Raw genomic sequence first — 18,737 nt, 5'->3', positions numbered from 1 at the left:
CGAACACAACGTCAGCTAAGTTTGGCTCCAGCCCCCAGTGACTTTCAACAGGATAATCAGCTACAGACAATCAATAGATAGATGGATATTACACACATCAAACACAATATTTGGGCAGTGATAAATTAAAGGAGAACTTAAATAACAATTACAGCTACTTCCACACAGGCACAAGAGCAGAGTGATCTTAACAAAACAGTACATCGCTGAAAGAGATGATTTACTGTTCATATTTCAGACCCACTAACAGAACATGCATGTGAGACTTACTCACCTTATTCTTGTCATTTGATTTATATTTACATATAGATTCTACTTACCCACAATGAGACCAATTTCACAGTGATGATCATCATAGCCACAGGTCATCATGGTTCCCACTGTGTCATTGGTCATTGCCACAATGTCAATGTCAAAGTCCTGCAATGAGATTCCAATTAAGTTGTGCTCAGCTGAATTTAGGTCTAACTTATCCCCCAATTCACTCTTCCAGACAATCTGGTCCAAAACTTGCAAGGTACCAAGGTTTGGCAAGAAATACTTCAAGAAACATATGACAATGAAATAAGTACTTGGTTGACTACTTGCACAAATATTGTGTTTTTTTAGCAGACAATGTCATTGTCCGGAGAACAAGTGTAAACCTCTTACTCTGGACCGAGTTAGTCCTTATTGAACTACGACAAACACTTTGAACTACAGAGACCACCACAGATGATAGCTTTTACTTTAAATTCAATGTTTTTCAGAGGTTTTTTATTTCAGTGTTTTTCAGAAGTATCAAAGGCCTGAAGATCACAACAGTTGGTCCCATTCATAGACAGATTTCTACAGATTATCTGAACTGAAATGATGATACCCTTTGAAATTTTTACACTGACAAACATTATTTCTAAATTGTTGAAATGTTTGCCCCTGCAGTCTGTGATAAACTCCTCCCTAACTCAGCCTAGATACAGCTCCTGTGTTTATTTTTTTAATTCAGTATCATTCAGTATTCAGTATAGTTGTTAAGGGAATGGAGTTGTAGTTAATTGTGTTGTCATTTCTTTGCTTCATACAGCAAACACAAATGATGCAAGATCTTTGTAAATTGGCACACATTTAGAAATGGATGAAAATGTAGCTAGAGTACCATGAAACTATCTTTAGTATATTTACCCCTCGTTTTTTGATGGCTTTCCTCAGAAGGCCGACGACATCCTTTCCCTCTACTCCACTTGCCCTGAAACCTTTGGTCCAAGATAGCAAAACACTCTGCAAATACAAAATGTAGTAATTAAAAAAAGTATTGCTACACAGGCCTTATCAATGAAAAAATACCAAAGTATATAATTAATAAACTTGCATATTAGTGATAATCCAAAATGAGACAAAGCAATTCACCTCTGGTTTTATAGGAGAGAAAGAGGTAACCATGCACACAATCAATAGCAAAAAAACATCAACCATAAGAGAAATAACTAATAATAATAAGCTAAATTCAACAACAACATCCTGAGCAGAAAAAAACAGGTGCACAAATGAAAACACAAGTCTTGGATGGATGAGCAGCATGACCAAGAAAACCCTTTTATGGCTACACAGAGTTACAGAACAAAGGATAACAGACTTAGGAAACAAAGATCAACTGTGATCAAAACGATAGAAAGGTAGATCTTTAAAATGATGTCCTCAGGTGTGAGTGAGAAAAAAACTCTTCCACCACTTATTGGCAAACATCAGGAGCTCAGTTTTTCGGTCATATGTTCGTATTAACAGACCATCAGACAGCAGTGACAAGTTCATAGTCGGTTGCTTTAAAGGCAGAGATAATTTTAGCCTGGGATGAATAAGAATAAGGTCATCTTTTATCCTTCACTTCTCAAAAGGATGAAGTTGTGAATTAATAAATTGGCAGGACTAAGTGACTCACAGTTAAGTTGTCATGTATAATTCAAATATACTTGAAATAGTCAAAAGAAATAACTGAAAAATCTTTGCTATCACTCACCTCGTCCAATTTGGTTTGCTGACAGGGAAAAGAGAAGGTGAAGCCCAGCGGAAGCTTTTTATTCTTGATGCCCAACTTCTCCATAAAATTTGCCAGACAGTCAACTATATGGTCAAATAGCTACAGGAGACAAAAGATCAGTTTTCTTATCAAGCAAGAGCTGAAAAATTGCATGTTTAATTTTCATGTTTAGAATGACACGTGCACACATTGATAATTAAAAGTATCTAAAGTTTAGATACTTCAACTGTCAAAGCTACTGATGTACATGCCTTTGTATGACATTATCAGTGGTTGAGAGGCAGCTGATTTCCCAATGTAGAGAGAACGGATATGAACCTGCACATAATTAACTCACAGGATATACATGGCCTTACACATTTACAGATATTTAATTGAATTTTTAACTGAACTTGCACAAAGAATAAATCAAAATAGACTGATCAGCCACAACATTAAAAGGTCTCCCTTGGGCGTCCAAAACTGTTCTGACTTATCAGGGAATGGCGTCCTGTGGTGTCTGGCACCAGGATGCTGGTAGTGAGTGGTTTTAGGGGAGGGGAGGGGTCTCAGCGGATCGGGTTTGTTGCAGTGCATCCTTCACATACTGGATCAGTTGGATCTGAGGAATTTGGAGGCTGAAGTCAACTCCTCGGGCTATTTTTCATGTTTTTGAGTTGTTTCTGAACCGTAATTTTTTTGGTGTGGCAAGCCACGTTGTCCTGCAGGGGATGGCTGCTGCCTTTGTGTATTGTCGTTGCTATGGAGTGAGGCTTCCTGGTCATTTAGGTGCATGGTATGTGTCTAACATTCACATCCATGCCATGACCAAAGGTTTCCCAGCAGAATATTGCATGGTAACGAGACACTGTAATGTTGTGGCTGAACAGCTCCACATTAAGACAACATGATTATTTAATATAATATTGCGTCCTATAGTGTTCTACAATATTCACGTAAAAATATTCAATGTGAATATGAGTGAATTTTATAGAAAACATTAACAAAATACTTTAAACTACCAACAGCACTACAGAGACTAACAATGAACTTGCAGCTACAGTTGATATGTTTACATTTCTACAGCTACACATTATATTTTTATATACTCTCCTCTTTTTTCCTCATGGAAATAGGGGAAGAGTATGCAGGCCAATCTGGTGGTTCTCCCAGGCTCTACCTCTTTCCTCCTCCTAAATAAAGACCTCTCTATCTCACTGAAGGTAAGTATTGTGCTGAATAATTAGGGATTGTAACACCTAGCCCTACCTAGAAACCTTGTGGCTCAGCCGGTAATTTGATTAAAAGGCCATATCTTCAGTGTTTTAATGAAGTGACACAGTTTTCACTATGAGAGTAAACTGCAACAGCTCTAAATAGTAAGCCAGTCAATTCCAAGGTGTAGATCACTTTTTATCCACACTTGAAATATTGATTTAAATGTGAAGTATTATGTTGATATTCACTGTTGTGGCAAGATAAGATTCACACTGACATCCTATTTAATTCAATTCAATTCAATTTTATTTACATAGCGTCAATAACAATACAAATCGTCTCAAGACGCTTTACAAAAACCCGGCCTGAAACCCCCAGAGCAAGCCTGAAGGCAACGGTGGCAAGGAAAAACTCCCTTTTAACAGGAAGAAACCTTGAGCAGAACCCAGCTCATATGGAGGGAATATTAATATTATTAAACAATAACATTGTCTTATCTGAATGCTGCACGTTCAGCTGTATAATAATGCTAAACTGCTTTGCTAACCTTAATATTTCCCTTTAGAGTTTGTTTATATTTGTGCAGTTTCTGGCAAAAACAGACACTTCCTCTTTTAAACCATATCAGTCTTATCTGTATTACGATTATAATTTATCCAGTGGTGGATAATATCAGACTATTTGCATGCATCATAAGTAAGAAAAGTTCAGTACATTAACTTTAAGTCTTCAAATATGAATATAACCACATGGTTTCAGAAAAGGTAGTTTAATGTAGTTTAAAGTAAGTTTAATGACTTTTTGAGTGTAGTCATCAGAAAATACTGACAAAGTATGAATTATGTGAGAGTTTGAATGTTGCAGAGCAGTAGGACAGAGATAAATCCTTACTTCTTCTCTTAGGAGTGTATAAAGCACATAAGAAAACAAATTACACGGGCTGAACTACTAATTGAAACATTACAAAAACTTTCAAGCTAATGTGTTTCTGTTTGTGTTCGTAAACGGCTTTATAGGAAATAAAAAATAAGACATTGAGCTAGTTAATTAGTTTTTGGTTTTGATTTTCAAAGCTGAGCTACGTGATTTAGGCTCCCTGTGGTTTGCAGGGGAGCTGGAGTTGTCTCTAATTCAATGTTGATGCAGACTGCTCTCTCTGCCTCTCTCTTTCGAGCACTTGACACAGTTATAAGCTCCATCTACTGCTGTGCTTTTTACTAAAGCAGAATGGATTTTCCTCGCTATTTGCCAAGGCCAAGAGAAGGGATTTTGGGGGGATGGGGCAATCAAAAAGGACACACTTGGAAAAACACATAATGAAGATACAGGCAGACACCACAGGGTTGGTGTTCATGATTATCCTTCCCACACTTGTCACATCTGTTACAGGTTTTTAGTTTGTTGTGTAAGTGGTGACTTAAAATTACTGATTACTTTTTATGTTGTTTTTAGTCTTATTTATTTCTATTAAGCTCTTTATTGTCCGATGCAATGTCTGCATGTCTGTATTTTCACCAGATAGCTGCCATTCAGCTCTACACTAAGATATAAGAATAAAATTTTTTGAAGTGGCTGGCTAATCTTTCATAAACATGGTTCAATGTACTGTTAATCAACGTGACTCCACTCTGCCCCTTAAGTTAATTAAACAATGCAACAAATGCAAGTAGACACTGCATTCTTCCTCCTGAGTAAAGCTTAATGGTGTGAGGCTGTGAATGTCGACGTGGTAACGTCATACTGAGTTTCTAATAAAGAAAAATTATTATTACAAAAAATAAACACACACAAATAGCCATTCTGTGTTGATACTGCAGATTATAGTTATATGATATATATATGATGATATGATATGATATGATATATACGTTATATGTTGTATATAGGTAAGAAGTGATCAGACAAATCAATTGTGCTTACTGTGGCATAGTTCTTACCTCAGAACCGGAGCCTCTCATGATGTGTTCAGGAATGTCATAGATTTGATTTTTCATCTCCACCTTTTGCTCGCCATCAGCCTGAACGGTGACAAGGAGCACTCGGAAGTTGGACCCACCAAGGTCTAGGGCGAGGAATTCACCTTGTTCTTTGAAGAAAAATATAATAATTACATACAAATCACACATAGGGAAATGAACCAGAGGTCCTTCCCCATAAAACATTATAAAAGGTGTTTATATTCAACACCTCAAACTGTGTGAATAAAGCATGAAGCAGGGCTGCTACTAACAATTCATGAATAAATGAATGAATTTATCTTTTCAGCTCTAATCATAACGGCACGCTCGTACAATGTACACTCTTGTGTGCATGATGGGATAGAACAAGACAAAAACAAACAGGGGACTTGATCATCAAAAAAAAAAAGGCTAATGATGCCACTGCATTGAATTGACTGCATGAATTAAAACTCCACATGTTATCTTAAAATAATACTATAAAAATAATAATACAGTCACATTTCTGTAAAGAAAAAGCTTTAAGCTAAATCTTTAAGTCACGTTGCTTCTGTAGTGGTTTTACTGAAGGTTTTACTGAAGTGCAGTTGTTTGTGAAAAGCAGTGGGATCAGAAAGTCATTATATTGATATACTTTATAAAGATGGGAGCACTAGAAAGAATCACTATTTTGCAGCACAGATCCTTTACTGATCTGTATGAAATTGAAACTTTCAAGGATGCTGCACTGCCAGAGCTTCTCACCAGACTTCACAAGGACAAGCAAGCGTCTTGAATAGTCTGTGAAAAGGTCTAACAAGGGCCGACATTGTGCTGAGTGGACCCACTTTACATGTAGCTTTTGCATATGAAATAGTATTACCTGATCCATCAGGAGTGGAAAGCACATATGTGGGCAGCATTTTGACCGCAGCTGTCGGGTTGGTGTCTCTGCACAGGCCTTTGTCCATCTCTCGACGAAATCTTATGGACACATCCATAATAGTCTCGTCAGACAGCTGGAGACGATCCAAGTATTTGTCCACCTACATTAATAGAAAAGTTAATGTATTGTTGATCGAATTTGACAAACATACATAAAATAAAACGTATTTAAAGGTTTCTATATGTTGCATAGTTTCAAGTTTTGTATACCTTTTGATTGAGCTAAAAGAAAAAAAAACATTCACGTTGCATTGAAACCAAAGAACCTCTTTTATTTTCTCACGCAGCAATGTCTGGCTTACATGGGAGTCAATATGGCAATTTTTGAGACACTGGCCACAGGTGTGTTTACTGCTGCTCTGTTGGGCTAAATGAAGCACCAAGTTTCATAATTATCCCCACGGGGCTGAATTATCTGGCTGCAGACCTCCACTCAATCACAATTTTTGCAACTCTTGAACAGATTTGTAAAATTATACAATTTAGACCTGCCAACAAAGTCTTTGTCTGGCTCAGTCATTTCTCAAACCAAAAGAAAAAGCATTGTACGGTCTATTCAAAATTGCTTAGTAAAGTTTGGTAGGTGGACTGGAAACAGGATACATGTAATGAGTTAACAATAAAATCCATTTACTCTTAATGTTTTCACAGAAACATTTAAGAAGGGATTTCAACATGTTTCTGATGGAGCTACTCTTCTCGTGACCTGGACCCACATACTGCCGCCTTCTGCAACTCTTTATTATCTTTATTATTTTGGCCTATTCTTAGACTAAACTGAGTGGGGGGGCTAAGGTCTTCTTGTGCTAGTGACGCACAGCTGTCCCTAAGCTCTATGTGAGTTAAGCCACCTGCGGATCTGCCCGAGGCTGTTAGACTATAGTCGATAAGAAACAGACATCAGTGGAGGAGAAGCAGAAGAGGAAAAGACCACTACTTCCCAGTATTATTTTGCAACGTGCAAGAGCATAAGAGCAAAATGGAGGCACTATAAAACAGTACAAAGCTATGTTTTGAGCATGATGGTGTTTACAGAAGCTCCATAAGGAGTAGGAGGATTTCTCTCTTGTTGAGCCAAAATCAGTTAAATGAATTGAGGGGACAGCATCTTTATGTTTGCCAGTAACAATGGGTGCAGATGATAAACTGTGAGAGATTACTGTGTATGCAACCGGAATGCTGAATTACTGTGTCTGACACAGAGTCCTTTTTATCTTCCAGGGGAGTTGGGAAGATTATTATCTGTGAAATGTGTATTCTTCCCTATGGAAATGTAACAAAAGCTGCGACTCGGTTATAGAACCAAAGCCCACAATGTCAAGGTTTGACCATAATACATTCATTTACATAATTCCAAGCTTCCAAGCTCTCTAGCAGGCTCTTTTAGGGGCCGTCCACACAGAGACGCTTTTTGGTGTAAACGCAGACGTTTTGCATCGTTTTGGACGATCGTCCACACGAATCCTGTAAACGCATAGCCCCAAAATGCACTTTTTTGAAACCGGGTCCCAGGGTGGAAAAGTTCGAAAACGCACCTCTTGCGTTTTTGTGTGGACGGAGAAAAACAGAGAGAAACGCATGCGATGATGTCATCGCCACCATCGCCACACCCCTCGAGCAGCCTTCCACCTCTTATATCCCACGAGACGTCTCATAACAACATCAACAACAATGGCGGACTACATGCTGGTGTTCCTGCTGGAGAAGATATTGAGCCTTTTATGGTTACTAGGGCAAAATATAATTTCTCCTTGAGTTTGGTTTCTTCTAAAGCCGATTTGTAAACAGCGCTCAAGCTTTATGCGCATGCTCCGCCTCTTCCTCTCCGTTTTTGGTGAATTTCTGAAACTGAAACAGCGCCACCTATAGGCCTGGAATATGAAGTAGCGTTTTGAGATGGATCCATGTGGACGCGGATATTCTTGAAACGATGCCAGGGAAAACGGAGAGGGAAAAGATCGTTTTCGTAGGTGTGGACGTGGCCTTAGAGTACTGCGGGACCTAGACGCTGTAACTTACACACGCTGCCTGTGCAAGCATTTATACTTGTCAGTCTGGGATAATTTTTATTTCTACCTCGTGCTTCATTTTCCACTTCCTGCTTCACTTTCAACAATGCCGACTGAAATGATGATGATGTGGAAATTGAAATCACCAAAACGTTAATAGACCTCCTACAACTTTATGTGGATAGTGCAGTTACAGGGCAGTAAGACGAAGGACTGAAGCAGCAAAAAAATAATAATATTAGGAATCAAGGTAGAATAAGTGTAATAATAGTGCTAAAGGACAAATGCTGAGGGGTAACGTAACAACATAAGGAGATTATACAGCACATTTTTAAGGAACTTAAAGGCTATGACCTGTGGTTCTGACTTGTTGATTTAATTCCTTCTTTTGATGTGCCTCGGCTACACTGGCTGATTTTGACCCACAAAATCTCGCATGTCAAGGTCACTACCATTTCAGGACACGTCAAGGGGATGGTCAGTTCCTTTGACACTACATACAAATGAATATACAAATACACCTCGGAAACACAGTGCTGCTCCTGCAAGTACCTTGACGTTCACTTGGATATCACCTTTATCCAGAAGGTCCATGTTGAAAGTTTGTGTTCCTGACTACAGCAGATTCAGAATGTATAGCGTGGTGTATGGGGTTATGTCCTTATTCTACAAGGCTTAATACCAATGTACAGTTAAGCTTGATAGTCTGGTACACCATGCTGTTGACGTGTGTCAAGAAGACCATGGGGAGGAATGAACAACAGTCTCTCCAGTTAATAACAAGAACGGTCTGTTCTTGGACAAGCATAGAGTATTGCCTGATAGACTGTATCTCATGTTCTGCATGCCGAGTATGAGCTTGTACACCTGATGTAAACACAACACTTTTAAAAACTAATTTCTGCATGGCTCAAGCATGAAACAGAAAGCTCTTAGAGGAGCAAACAGTTGGACAAAGGGGTAAATGATTTCCATTGAACCATTAATCTTAAAAAATCAGCTGGAAAGGTCCAAGGGGATCCTTACCCAAGGACAACGGCTATGATTTAAACAGGAAATTGCATGAGACTGCAGAAGATTACTATGTTACTTTGTTGTAACTTAATCATCAAGGACAGAGCATTTTCAAGTCACAGACATTTTGACATGTCATTGCAGCAGAAGTATGGGTTTATCCATGTTTTAAGGGAGTTTCTGACATTGTGCATTCTGCTTTGCTGTCAGGACTTCCTGGGTCACTTAGAAAGAAAGCCATCATTAATATTTTTAACCTCACATGTGCTTTTCTTACTGTGACATGCTAAAATGTCTTCTGTGAAATTGGTCTATTAGATCCAGTGATTCTGAATATTGTGAATCAAAAGTGAGTTTAAGTGGGAGCTCGGTGCCAATATACAGCCCTACAACTTCCTCCTTTGGATTTGTATTTTATTTAGTTTAGACAATGGATGATGCCATCGCACTGGCAACACACACTGCTGCCACCCACCTGGAACAGGGAAATACATATGAGAGAGCGGTTTTCATCGACTAGAGATCAGGATTCATCTCCATCATCCCTTCTAAACTGGTGTTGAAGTTTGCCGTCCTGGGCCTAGAAACCTAGCCTGGACACCAGACTCTCTGACTTCGCAGAGAGTCTGGCCTAGCTCCATTGGCAAACGTTTATTTCCTGGTGGGAGGGCACAGTTTGAGGTTTAAAATCATCGGAGTTCCTTTAACCAATCACTAACGTTTGGTAATGACGTATGTTATGCGCCGGAGCCTTCAGGCTCTGCTGCCTCGTACTTCCGCTTTCAAGAACGCAACAAGTAAACAAATCGCTACTCTACCATCCCCCATTGCAATTAAGGACGCGAAATTGGAATAAAAGTGCTGTAATGCCAGGAAGCATATCCACAACGGAGCGAATGGCTTCGAGTATATCCGTCTCCGTTCGTGTAAACATTTCAAACTCGGCGCGCAACTGAAACGTAATCGCTCTCAGACCCGCCCTCTGTTCGCTGATTGGTTCGCCAACCAGTTGGCCGGAGTAAACGTTAGCGGATCAAGCTATAGAGAGCCGAAGTCCCGCCCCCTCTACTTCCGGGTTATGGGACCTATCTTTCGAAAAAATATGAACGGCAGTCTATGGCGAAAGATAAATTATTTTCTGGTCCCGATCGACTTGTGCCTTGGATTATACATATGTTGTTTTTCAGAATAAAAAATTATTTTACATGTCAAGAATGTCACAGTTTGTCGCAAGATAGTTAAGTAAAACGCTATGGAAAATACGTAATTAAACGAACTACAAGTCCCGCATGCTGGCGTGTACAGAACTGACCAAAACTCCCTTCGTGTAACTACAGCTCTCGACATGACCCGATTTATAATGATTTTCACCTCGTTTGATGCTTCTGCCTTCGTCCTGGTAAAGCTCAACAAGGAGACAGTCATAGTTATCTAGTTACGTACATTGTTCGAGGCGAGAGATGTAGTTCACTAAGCGATCTCATACAAAACCTAATGTTGTTAAGCTTATTTGCGTCAAATAATTTATCTCTTGACGTGAAAAAATATCTTTTAAATTCACACACATCATATGTGAAATTCATGCCACAATTCGAACGGGACCAAAAAATTATTATGATCTCTCCATAGACTGCCGTTCATATTTTTTCGAAAGATAGGTCCCATAACCCGGAAGTAGAGGGGCGGGACTTCGGCTCTCTATTCCAGACGGAGTACTGTAGGGAATGCAAATGAGCGGAAGTACGTAGGCAGGCGGAGCCAGGCTACTAGAAACCGCCATCTGCAGCTGGATATTCGACGTCCTGACTGGCAGTCCCTGGTGGTGAGAATCGGCAACTACACCTCCTTTTTGCTGACTCTCAGTACAGGAGCACCACAGGGGTGTGTGCTTCCTGTTCTCTCTGTTTACCTATGACTGTGCTGCCAAGCAAAGCTGGAACGCCATCTTGAAGTTTGCTGACGACACAGCCTTTAACATCCTCACAAACTTCTACAGGTGTACTATTGAGAGCCTGCTGATGGGCTGCATCACAGTATGGTCCACGAACTGCTCCAGTCAAAAACGTGAAGTACTAGAGAGGGTGGTGGAAACGGCTCAATACATCAGTGGAAACAGTCTCCCATACATTCAGGACACTAATCAGAAATGGTGGCTGTGGAAGGCACACAACCCGCCCGCAGACTGTACTCCACGTTACCATTTGGCCGGCCGACGGTACAGGAGCCTGGCTGCAAGCACCAACAAACTGAAGGACAGTTTCTAGCACCACGTCACCAGACACCTCAACTCATAATAAACTAATATCTGTAAGTACACTACAATGTGCAATATCACTGCCACTTGCCATTTTTACCAACCACTTGACACCTTTGTAAACGTGCTGTAAATTTTTGTAATTCTGCTAAAGCTCTTACATGCTATTTAAAGTGCTCACCAATTCTCTCATTGTAACCCTGTATTAATCTGCACATGACAAACAAAACTGAATCTATAGCTACTTATAAAACTGACAATCGTTTCATTCTATTTAAGTGTATCAGTAAACGATGACAGTGTGGAAATGAGCTAGAACACATAACAACCGGAACCTAAACCAAAAGCTAAATGGAATTCAGCCCTAATTACTGTGCTCCTCCCGCTGTGACAAGTGGTTATTTCCTCTGCTGTACTGACTCTTATCCACTGTAGGTTTTTTGAAGAATTTCAATGCTGAAAAGTATACTTTTCAGCATTTTTCTATGTGAATGGAGGTGACATTTCAGATGTAAAGACGGTCTTAGTCCTTCTGTTGTAGAAGAAAAAAATAAAACAGGACACCACCTAGCCACCAGAATATCCTCTAATTTCAGGTAAGTATTGGGTTTTTCAACAGACCCAACTCACATATGTTTCAGGTGGGCACCACCCAGACATGTTCCAAATAAAAACTGAAACGCCCCATCAGTCTTTAAGAATGAGTCTTTACGGAAACTGAAACAAATCCTTTATTTTAGCTTTGTTTGTAGACATACCATTTCCTGGATGACTCAGACTCGCTATAGATTCAGAGCCATGACACAAAATACCTGGAACCTAAACTTAGAACAGCTCAAATGGAATTCAGCCATAGTAACTGTAGACATAAGCCCTGTTTATTGCTTTACTGTGGCATAATGAGCTCTTGGCTGTTTGTGACATGTGTAACAGACTTTACGATATCTTCTTTGATAAAGGACTTATCATTATTTGCATACGGATACACAGAATTTAATTCTACAGGCTGTTTTTATTTAATGAACTCAATATTTTATGTTTTCAAGGTTTGTCAATTCTTCTAGGCTTCACGCACAAGTGGTATTAATTATGGTACAGGGAAGCTAGCAATTCTTGCGACGTGTTTGACTCCATTTTTTCACGTCCTCAGAGAAGGACAGTACGTTCAAATGTCATGTCCTCATACCCTCCCACATTCAGGAGCAAACCCAGCCGAGTGTTTCATAAGAATACTCACTTTATTTGCTTGGTCATCGTGGAGTTCGGTGCAGTAAGTAGCCAGCAGATTTGAGGCTAACATCTTTAGTTATTGATGAGTGACGACTTTGAGATCAGTCCTGTCCTCCCGCTTTACTGGCTTCCAGAAAGTTTATCCTACAAAGACGGACACTTTAAACAACAAATCTTGAACAATAATTATCACCCGCTGCTCACTTGTTTTTCTAAAAATACTAAGTTAAAACTCGTTAAAAGTAGAAGTCGTCCTGCAGGAAACTTCCAACTTCCTGGTCTGAGGCGCTTGTTGACGTCACCTGGATTTCCTGGCGCTGATTGGCTGCAGAGAAGGCACGGGAGTTGAACAAAATACCTGAAACCAAAAGCAAATGGTTACACTTTGACTTCATATTCACTTCACTTTGTGCTTTTTACTCCACTACATTTGGCAGTTACTTTGCGTGTTTTCATTTATCTTACAAAATACAGCATTTTTTTATGTATTTATTTAAATGTATCCAGCACCAAAATAGCATCAGAGCACAATATGGGCTGAGCACATGTCTGTGGCACTGTGGGATTACTTTAAGAGTGAAGCAATTTAAACAAACTCACTCTGCAGAAGAACTGCCACATTATCAAAGATGCTAAAACAAACTACTAGACAAGGATCTGACAACAAAAACACTTTGTGCAAGTGTACCTCAGGAATCAATTAGTTTCACACTTGCATGAAATGAATTAATCAAGTCTGTTCATGGCATTAAATATAATTAAAGTATATCTGCTTTAATTATAGATACATGCAATTAATGTCTCAGAATATGAAGATGCAACGCCTCATAGGCAACAAATTCCCTTTAGAGACGGGAGGCAAACGTGACAGCATGTGAACTGTCAGCCAGTCTAATGTGCCCAGACTTGAAAGCAAGAAAGGCCACCCTAGTGAGCAGTGAAATATGTATCAGATGAATAACTATTTACATTAAAGTCATGTTTGGTCACAAGTTGAGGCAGAAGTCCAAAAACAATAAATAACTAAGTAAATGAAAGGATGGTGACCAGAGCATTTCCTATCGAATTACATGGATCAAATGGAGAGATGTGCTTTAAACATTTTCATTTTCATCCATTCATTCATTCATTCATCTTCTGTAACCGCTTATTCCTGTTAAGGGTTGCGGGGTCTGCTGGAGCCTATCCCAGCTGTCATCGGACGAGAGGCGGGGTACACCCTGGACAGGTCGCCAGTCCATCGCAGGGCTAACACAGAGAGACAGACAACCATTCACACTCACACTCATGCCTACGGCCAATTTAGAATCACCAATTAACCTAACCAGCATGTCTTTGGATGGTGGGAGGAAGCTGGAGTACCCGGAGAGAACCCACGCAGACACAGGGAGAACACGCAAACTCCACACAGAGAGGCCCAGTCGGCCCATGGATTCGAACCCGGGACCTCCTCGCTGTGAGGCATCATTGCTAACCACCTCACCACTGTGCCGACCACATTTTCATTTTCCTTCACGTTATTCTGTCGTGTAACTGTTAGCACAAACTAACGAAGACCGCTTCTTCATAGTCCTCACATATATGCTGAGTCCCATTTAGAAGTCTCCTCATATTGCTAGATGAATTTCTGCCGGTAATAAATCCTGTTTGGTCATTATTTGCTTTCCTTAACAATATGGAAAGAGACCCATTTTACGTGAATCTTGAAACATGTAAAGCAGGGGTTATATCAATATGGATTTAAATTCTTTGTGAAATTAACAGCCCAGAGCTCTCAAAACTTCCTGCTCTGTTATTGGCTGGTTCAGTATATTATTTTGTGAATTTGGCTCAAATTATCGAAGAAAAGCTCAGAGAATCTTTGGTTACGCAGAGGTAGTTCACTTTTATATGACTATAATACAGTTCAAACATTTTGTTAATAGTACCTGGGTCTGTTTTCCTTTTACCATCACTATCCTTAATAACTTAATAAACAAAGGAACTGATTGTGGACTTCAGCAGGAAACAGCAGAGGGACTTCCATCCACTTATTATCTGTGGTTCCGAGGTGGAAAGAGTGGACACCTTCAGATACCTGGGAGTGACCATCTCACAGGACCTGTCATGGACTCATCACCTGAACACCATCGTGAAGAAGGCCAGACAGCGTCTCTACCTCCTCAGACACCTCAGAGACTTTAAGCTCCCTCTCAAGGTGCTCAGGAACTTTTACACCTGCACCATCGTGAGCATCTTGTGTGGGAGCATCACCACCTGGATGGGAAACTGTACCAGGCAGGACTTCCTGGCCCTCAAAAGGGTGGTCCGTTCAGCGGAGCGGACCATCAGAACCCCCCTCCCCAACCTGCAGGACATTTATGCCAAACGTTGCAGGTTAAGGGCCAAGAAGATCCTGAAACAGCCCAGCCGCCCCGGACACTCTCTCTTCTCCCTGCTGCCATCAGGTCGGCGTTTCCAATGCCTGAGGACAAAGACTGAGAGGCTGAAGAAGAGTTTCTACCCACATGCCATCTGCCTGCTCAACTCTGAGCTTTAACCGGACTTAAATTCCACTGCACCACTGCACTTTACTCACATAGCTGCTCAATACTGTAAATGTGTGTATATATACAATACCCCCCCCCCCCCAAGTTTACACTTGAGTTTTACAGTCTATATTTTATTCTATATTACAGTCTATATTTTATTCTATTTTTCTCGGTGTACATTTACACTTATATTGTTACCTTGTGTGTTAAGGAATTTGCTACTACTGTTTTACTGTAGTACTCATTTTTTTTACTACTGGCTGCAGGTACAAGAATACATTTCACTGTGCATTGTACTATGTATAACTGTGCATGTGACAAATAAAACCTATCTATCTATCTATCTATCTATCTATCTATCTATCTATCTATCTAACTGAGATACACTGCCTGGCCAAAAAAAAAGTCACCACCTGGATTTAACTAAGCAAATAGGTACAAGCCTCCTATTGGATAATTACTGCATGGGCGATTATCTTTCAGCTGGCAACAAGTTATAACCCATTTTTTAAAACGGGAAGGATAGTGGGGAACGAATGCATCAGGGTAAGAATAGAGGCAGATGAAGTGATGCACCCATCATGCCTAGTGCCTACTGTACAACCCTGTGGGGGCAGTGCTATGATCTGGGGTTGCTGCAGTTGCTCAGGTCTAGGTTCAGCAACATTATGTGCCCTAAGAATGAGGTCAGCTGACTACCTGAATATACTGAATGACCAGGTTATTCCATCAATGGATTTTTTTCTTCCCTGATGGCACGGGCGTATTCCAAGATGACAATGCCAGGATTCATGGGACTCAAATTGTGAAAGAGTGGTTCAGGGAGCATGAGACATCATTTTCAGAAATGGATTGGCCACCACAGAGTCCAGACCTTAACCCCATTGAGAATCTTTGGGATGGATGTGTGAAAAATGAATGCAACACTGGATGGAAATAAATCTTGTAACATTGCAGAAGGTCATCAAAACAATGCCACGGCAAATGAGTGCTGTAATCAAAGCTAAAGGCGGTCCAACGAAATATTAGAGTCTGTGATCTTTTGTTTTGGTGTGGACTTCCAGGCGGTGTATCTTGAGAGTCAATGTCATTTATTTACTAATTTGGCAAAATATATATTAGGTTTATTACCAAATTCATATAGTGTTTGTTTAGCAAATCTAATGCTCTGTTCCGCTTTGTGAGCAAGTGATGAGTTCAACAACAACCAACATCATTTTCAGATTTATCTCAAAAGGAATTTTGACCCATGCTCTTTGTGCTTCAGGTGATTGAATCTCCAGGTCTCTCTGACATTCCAGCTCCCTGTGGCATTTACTTTTGATGTGTGAAATTATTAAGCCTCTAGAATATACCATTTATGTTTCCCAAAGGACCAAAATGGAGACGACAGATATATTATTAATTCTTTAAAATATATCTGGGGTTATTGTATGCTTCAAGTCGTTCAAACACCCCTCGCTTATGTGACTTACCCAAGGCTGATCAGAACTCCAAGACTTATGTGTCTCTTTTGTAGCACATCCTTGCTGCTCACTCTTCCTCATCCAAAACCATCTGGGGGATCAGCCAGCAGCTTCTAATGTTTGGACTTTTCTGCTTTTCCCACCAATCAATGAACAAAAAGACAGTGTGAATCAAATTAGCTCTCTGCATCTGTTAATTTCTCAAAGGAAAATAAAAATGGTGGAAAAAATTATCTGAAAATTGACCTTTATTTTGCCTCCGAAACATGATTTCTTGTCATAATGTTCAGGAAACATGCAGATGGTTGCTCTGAGCAGAACAAATACCAGATGAAGCAGGTCCTACTATTTTTGATCAACTTTTAGGGTACTGTCATTTAGCTTTGAGGGAAGCTAAATGACAGTACTCAAAAAAGCTGCAGAGCCAGTTTGCAGTTAATGACTCGAGTAAAAACATCATGAATTACAAGCCCAAACCCTGCCACTCTGTGAATGACTCACGCCTGGCCAACAACCTGAATGAATACCTGAACCTGAATCTGCCGCTTTGAAACCCCCATGATGACGGCTCTTCCACCAGCACTGGTGACTGTGAAACCTCACAGGCCCTCACACTAGTGGTCCCCTCCTCCCCAACAACAACAATGGTCAAGGCTCCCTCACATCTGTTAGGGCTTAGAGCCTCCTTCCTCCTCCATCTCACCTCTCAATAACCTGGAGAAGGATGTGATGAGGCTGTTTGTGAGGCAGAACCCCTGCAAGGTTACTGGAACACATGCTGTGTCTCCATCCACTTGAAGCAATGTGCTGATCAGCTGTCTTCAGTGTTCATGGACATCTTCAACATCTCACTGAAGTCATGTGACGTGCCAGATTGCTTCAAGGCCTCCACCATTATCCCAGTCTCCATAAGCCAAGGACCACTGGACTCCATGACTACCGCCTTATTGCCCTGACATCGGTTGTAATGAAGTCTTTTGTGCTCTCACACTTTAAAGATACAACAGATCCACTCCTGGATCCCGTACAGGTCAAACATATCTGTGGATGACGCCGTCAACCTGTCTCTCCACCTCATCCTCCAGCACGTGGACTCCCCCAAAACATATGCCAGGGTCCTGTTTGTGGATTTCAGCTTGGCCTTCAACGCGGCCGTTCTATCACTGCTTGAGGACAAACTCTCCCAGCTGACCGTGTCTGACTCCATCTGCAGGTGGATCACAGACTTCCTGTCTGACAGGAGGCAGCATGTGAGGCTGGGAAAACACTCAGACTCCCGTACCATCAGCACAGGTTCCCCTCAAGGCTGCGTCCTTTCACCTCTGCTCTTCTCCCTGCACATAAACAGCTGAACCTCCAGTCACGACTCTGTCAAGCTCCTGAAGTTTGCGGATGACACCACCCTCATAGGCCTCATCTCAGATGGAGATGAGACCGCCCACAGACTGGAGATTGACCACCTGGTGACTTGGTGTAGGCGTAATAACCTGGAGTTGAACGCTTCCAAGACAGTGGAGATGATCGTGGACTACAGAAAGAACACAACCCCACTCCTTAACATCATCCTGTGTGATTCTACAGTCAACACTGTGTTCCTGTTGTTGTATATACAGTGTATATATTTTTTATATATTTGAGTGACATCTGGGATAGGCTCCAGCCTGATTTTGAGGTAGGCACACTGCTCTGCAAGCCAAGTTAACTAATGCTAAGCTAGTGGAAGCTATTTTATTGAAACGCCTATCCCCCATAGTCGAGGCTAGACTAGCAGCTTTCCATTGCCTATTAATTATTAATTGTCATTATGTGCTTCACTTACGATTGTCTTGTCTCCTCTTTCTCTTTAGGGGTCCATGCAACGACGTTGAAGGCACCCTATTGATTTTGTTGCGATTTTCATTCTTCTTCTTCGCCTTCACCTTAATTCTCTGTGTACCTACAAATGTCTGCCCAGGACAAACTGCAAGGGCAAAATGCATCAAACCTGGCAACTTGGCAGAAGTCCTGCCATTCCACTTTGCCAAGGTGTCAATACACATGCCTACAGCTACGTGGCGCTATAATAAGTAAATTTACGTTTTGGCTCATATCTCGAGCCGTGTGCCCTAGAAACAAAATTCTCCCTCTGATTCCTTAGATA

The 18,737-nt window shown here is 40.7% G+C and overlaps 1 protein-coding gene across 1 annotated transcript in view; it reads right to left on the bottom strand.

Annotated features, from left to right (window-relative positions):
* hk2 (hexokinase 2) overlaps positions 1–13,115 on the bottom strand; it is a 43,887-nt gene extending 30,772 nt beyond the window's left edge. The window contains exons 1-6 of the mRNA XM_084551091.1: positions 12,608–13,115; positions 6,032–6,194; positions 5,149–5,297; positions 1,994–2,113; positions 1,162–1,257; positions 321–420 (exon numbers count right to left, since the gene is read on the bottom strand). Coding sequence (XP_084407217.1) covers positions 321–420; positions 1,162–1,257; positions 1,994–2,113; positions 5,149–5,297; positions 6,032–6,194; positions 12,608–12,670 — 691 coding nt within the window. The 5' untranslated portion in view covers positions 12,671–13,115. The remainder of the gene's footprint in view (positions 1–320; positions 421–1,161; positions 1,258–1,993; positions 2,114–5,148; positions 5,298–6,031; positions 6,195–12,607) is intronic.
* Positions 13,116–18,737: the final 5,622 nt, after the last annotated feature.

Source organism: Chelon labrosus (assembly GCF_963514085.1).
Source record: "Chelon labrosus genome assembly, chromosome: 9".
Lineage (NCBI taxonomy): Eukaryota > Metazoa > Chordata > Actinopteri > Mugiliformes > Mugilidae > Chelon > Chelon labrosus.
The sequence above is the reverse complement of the archived record's forward strand: the minus strand, read 5'-3'. Positions and strand labels throughout refer to the sequence as shown.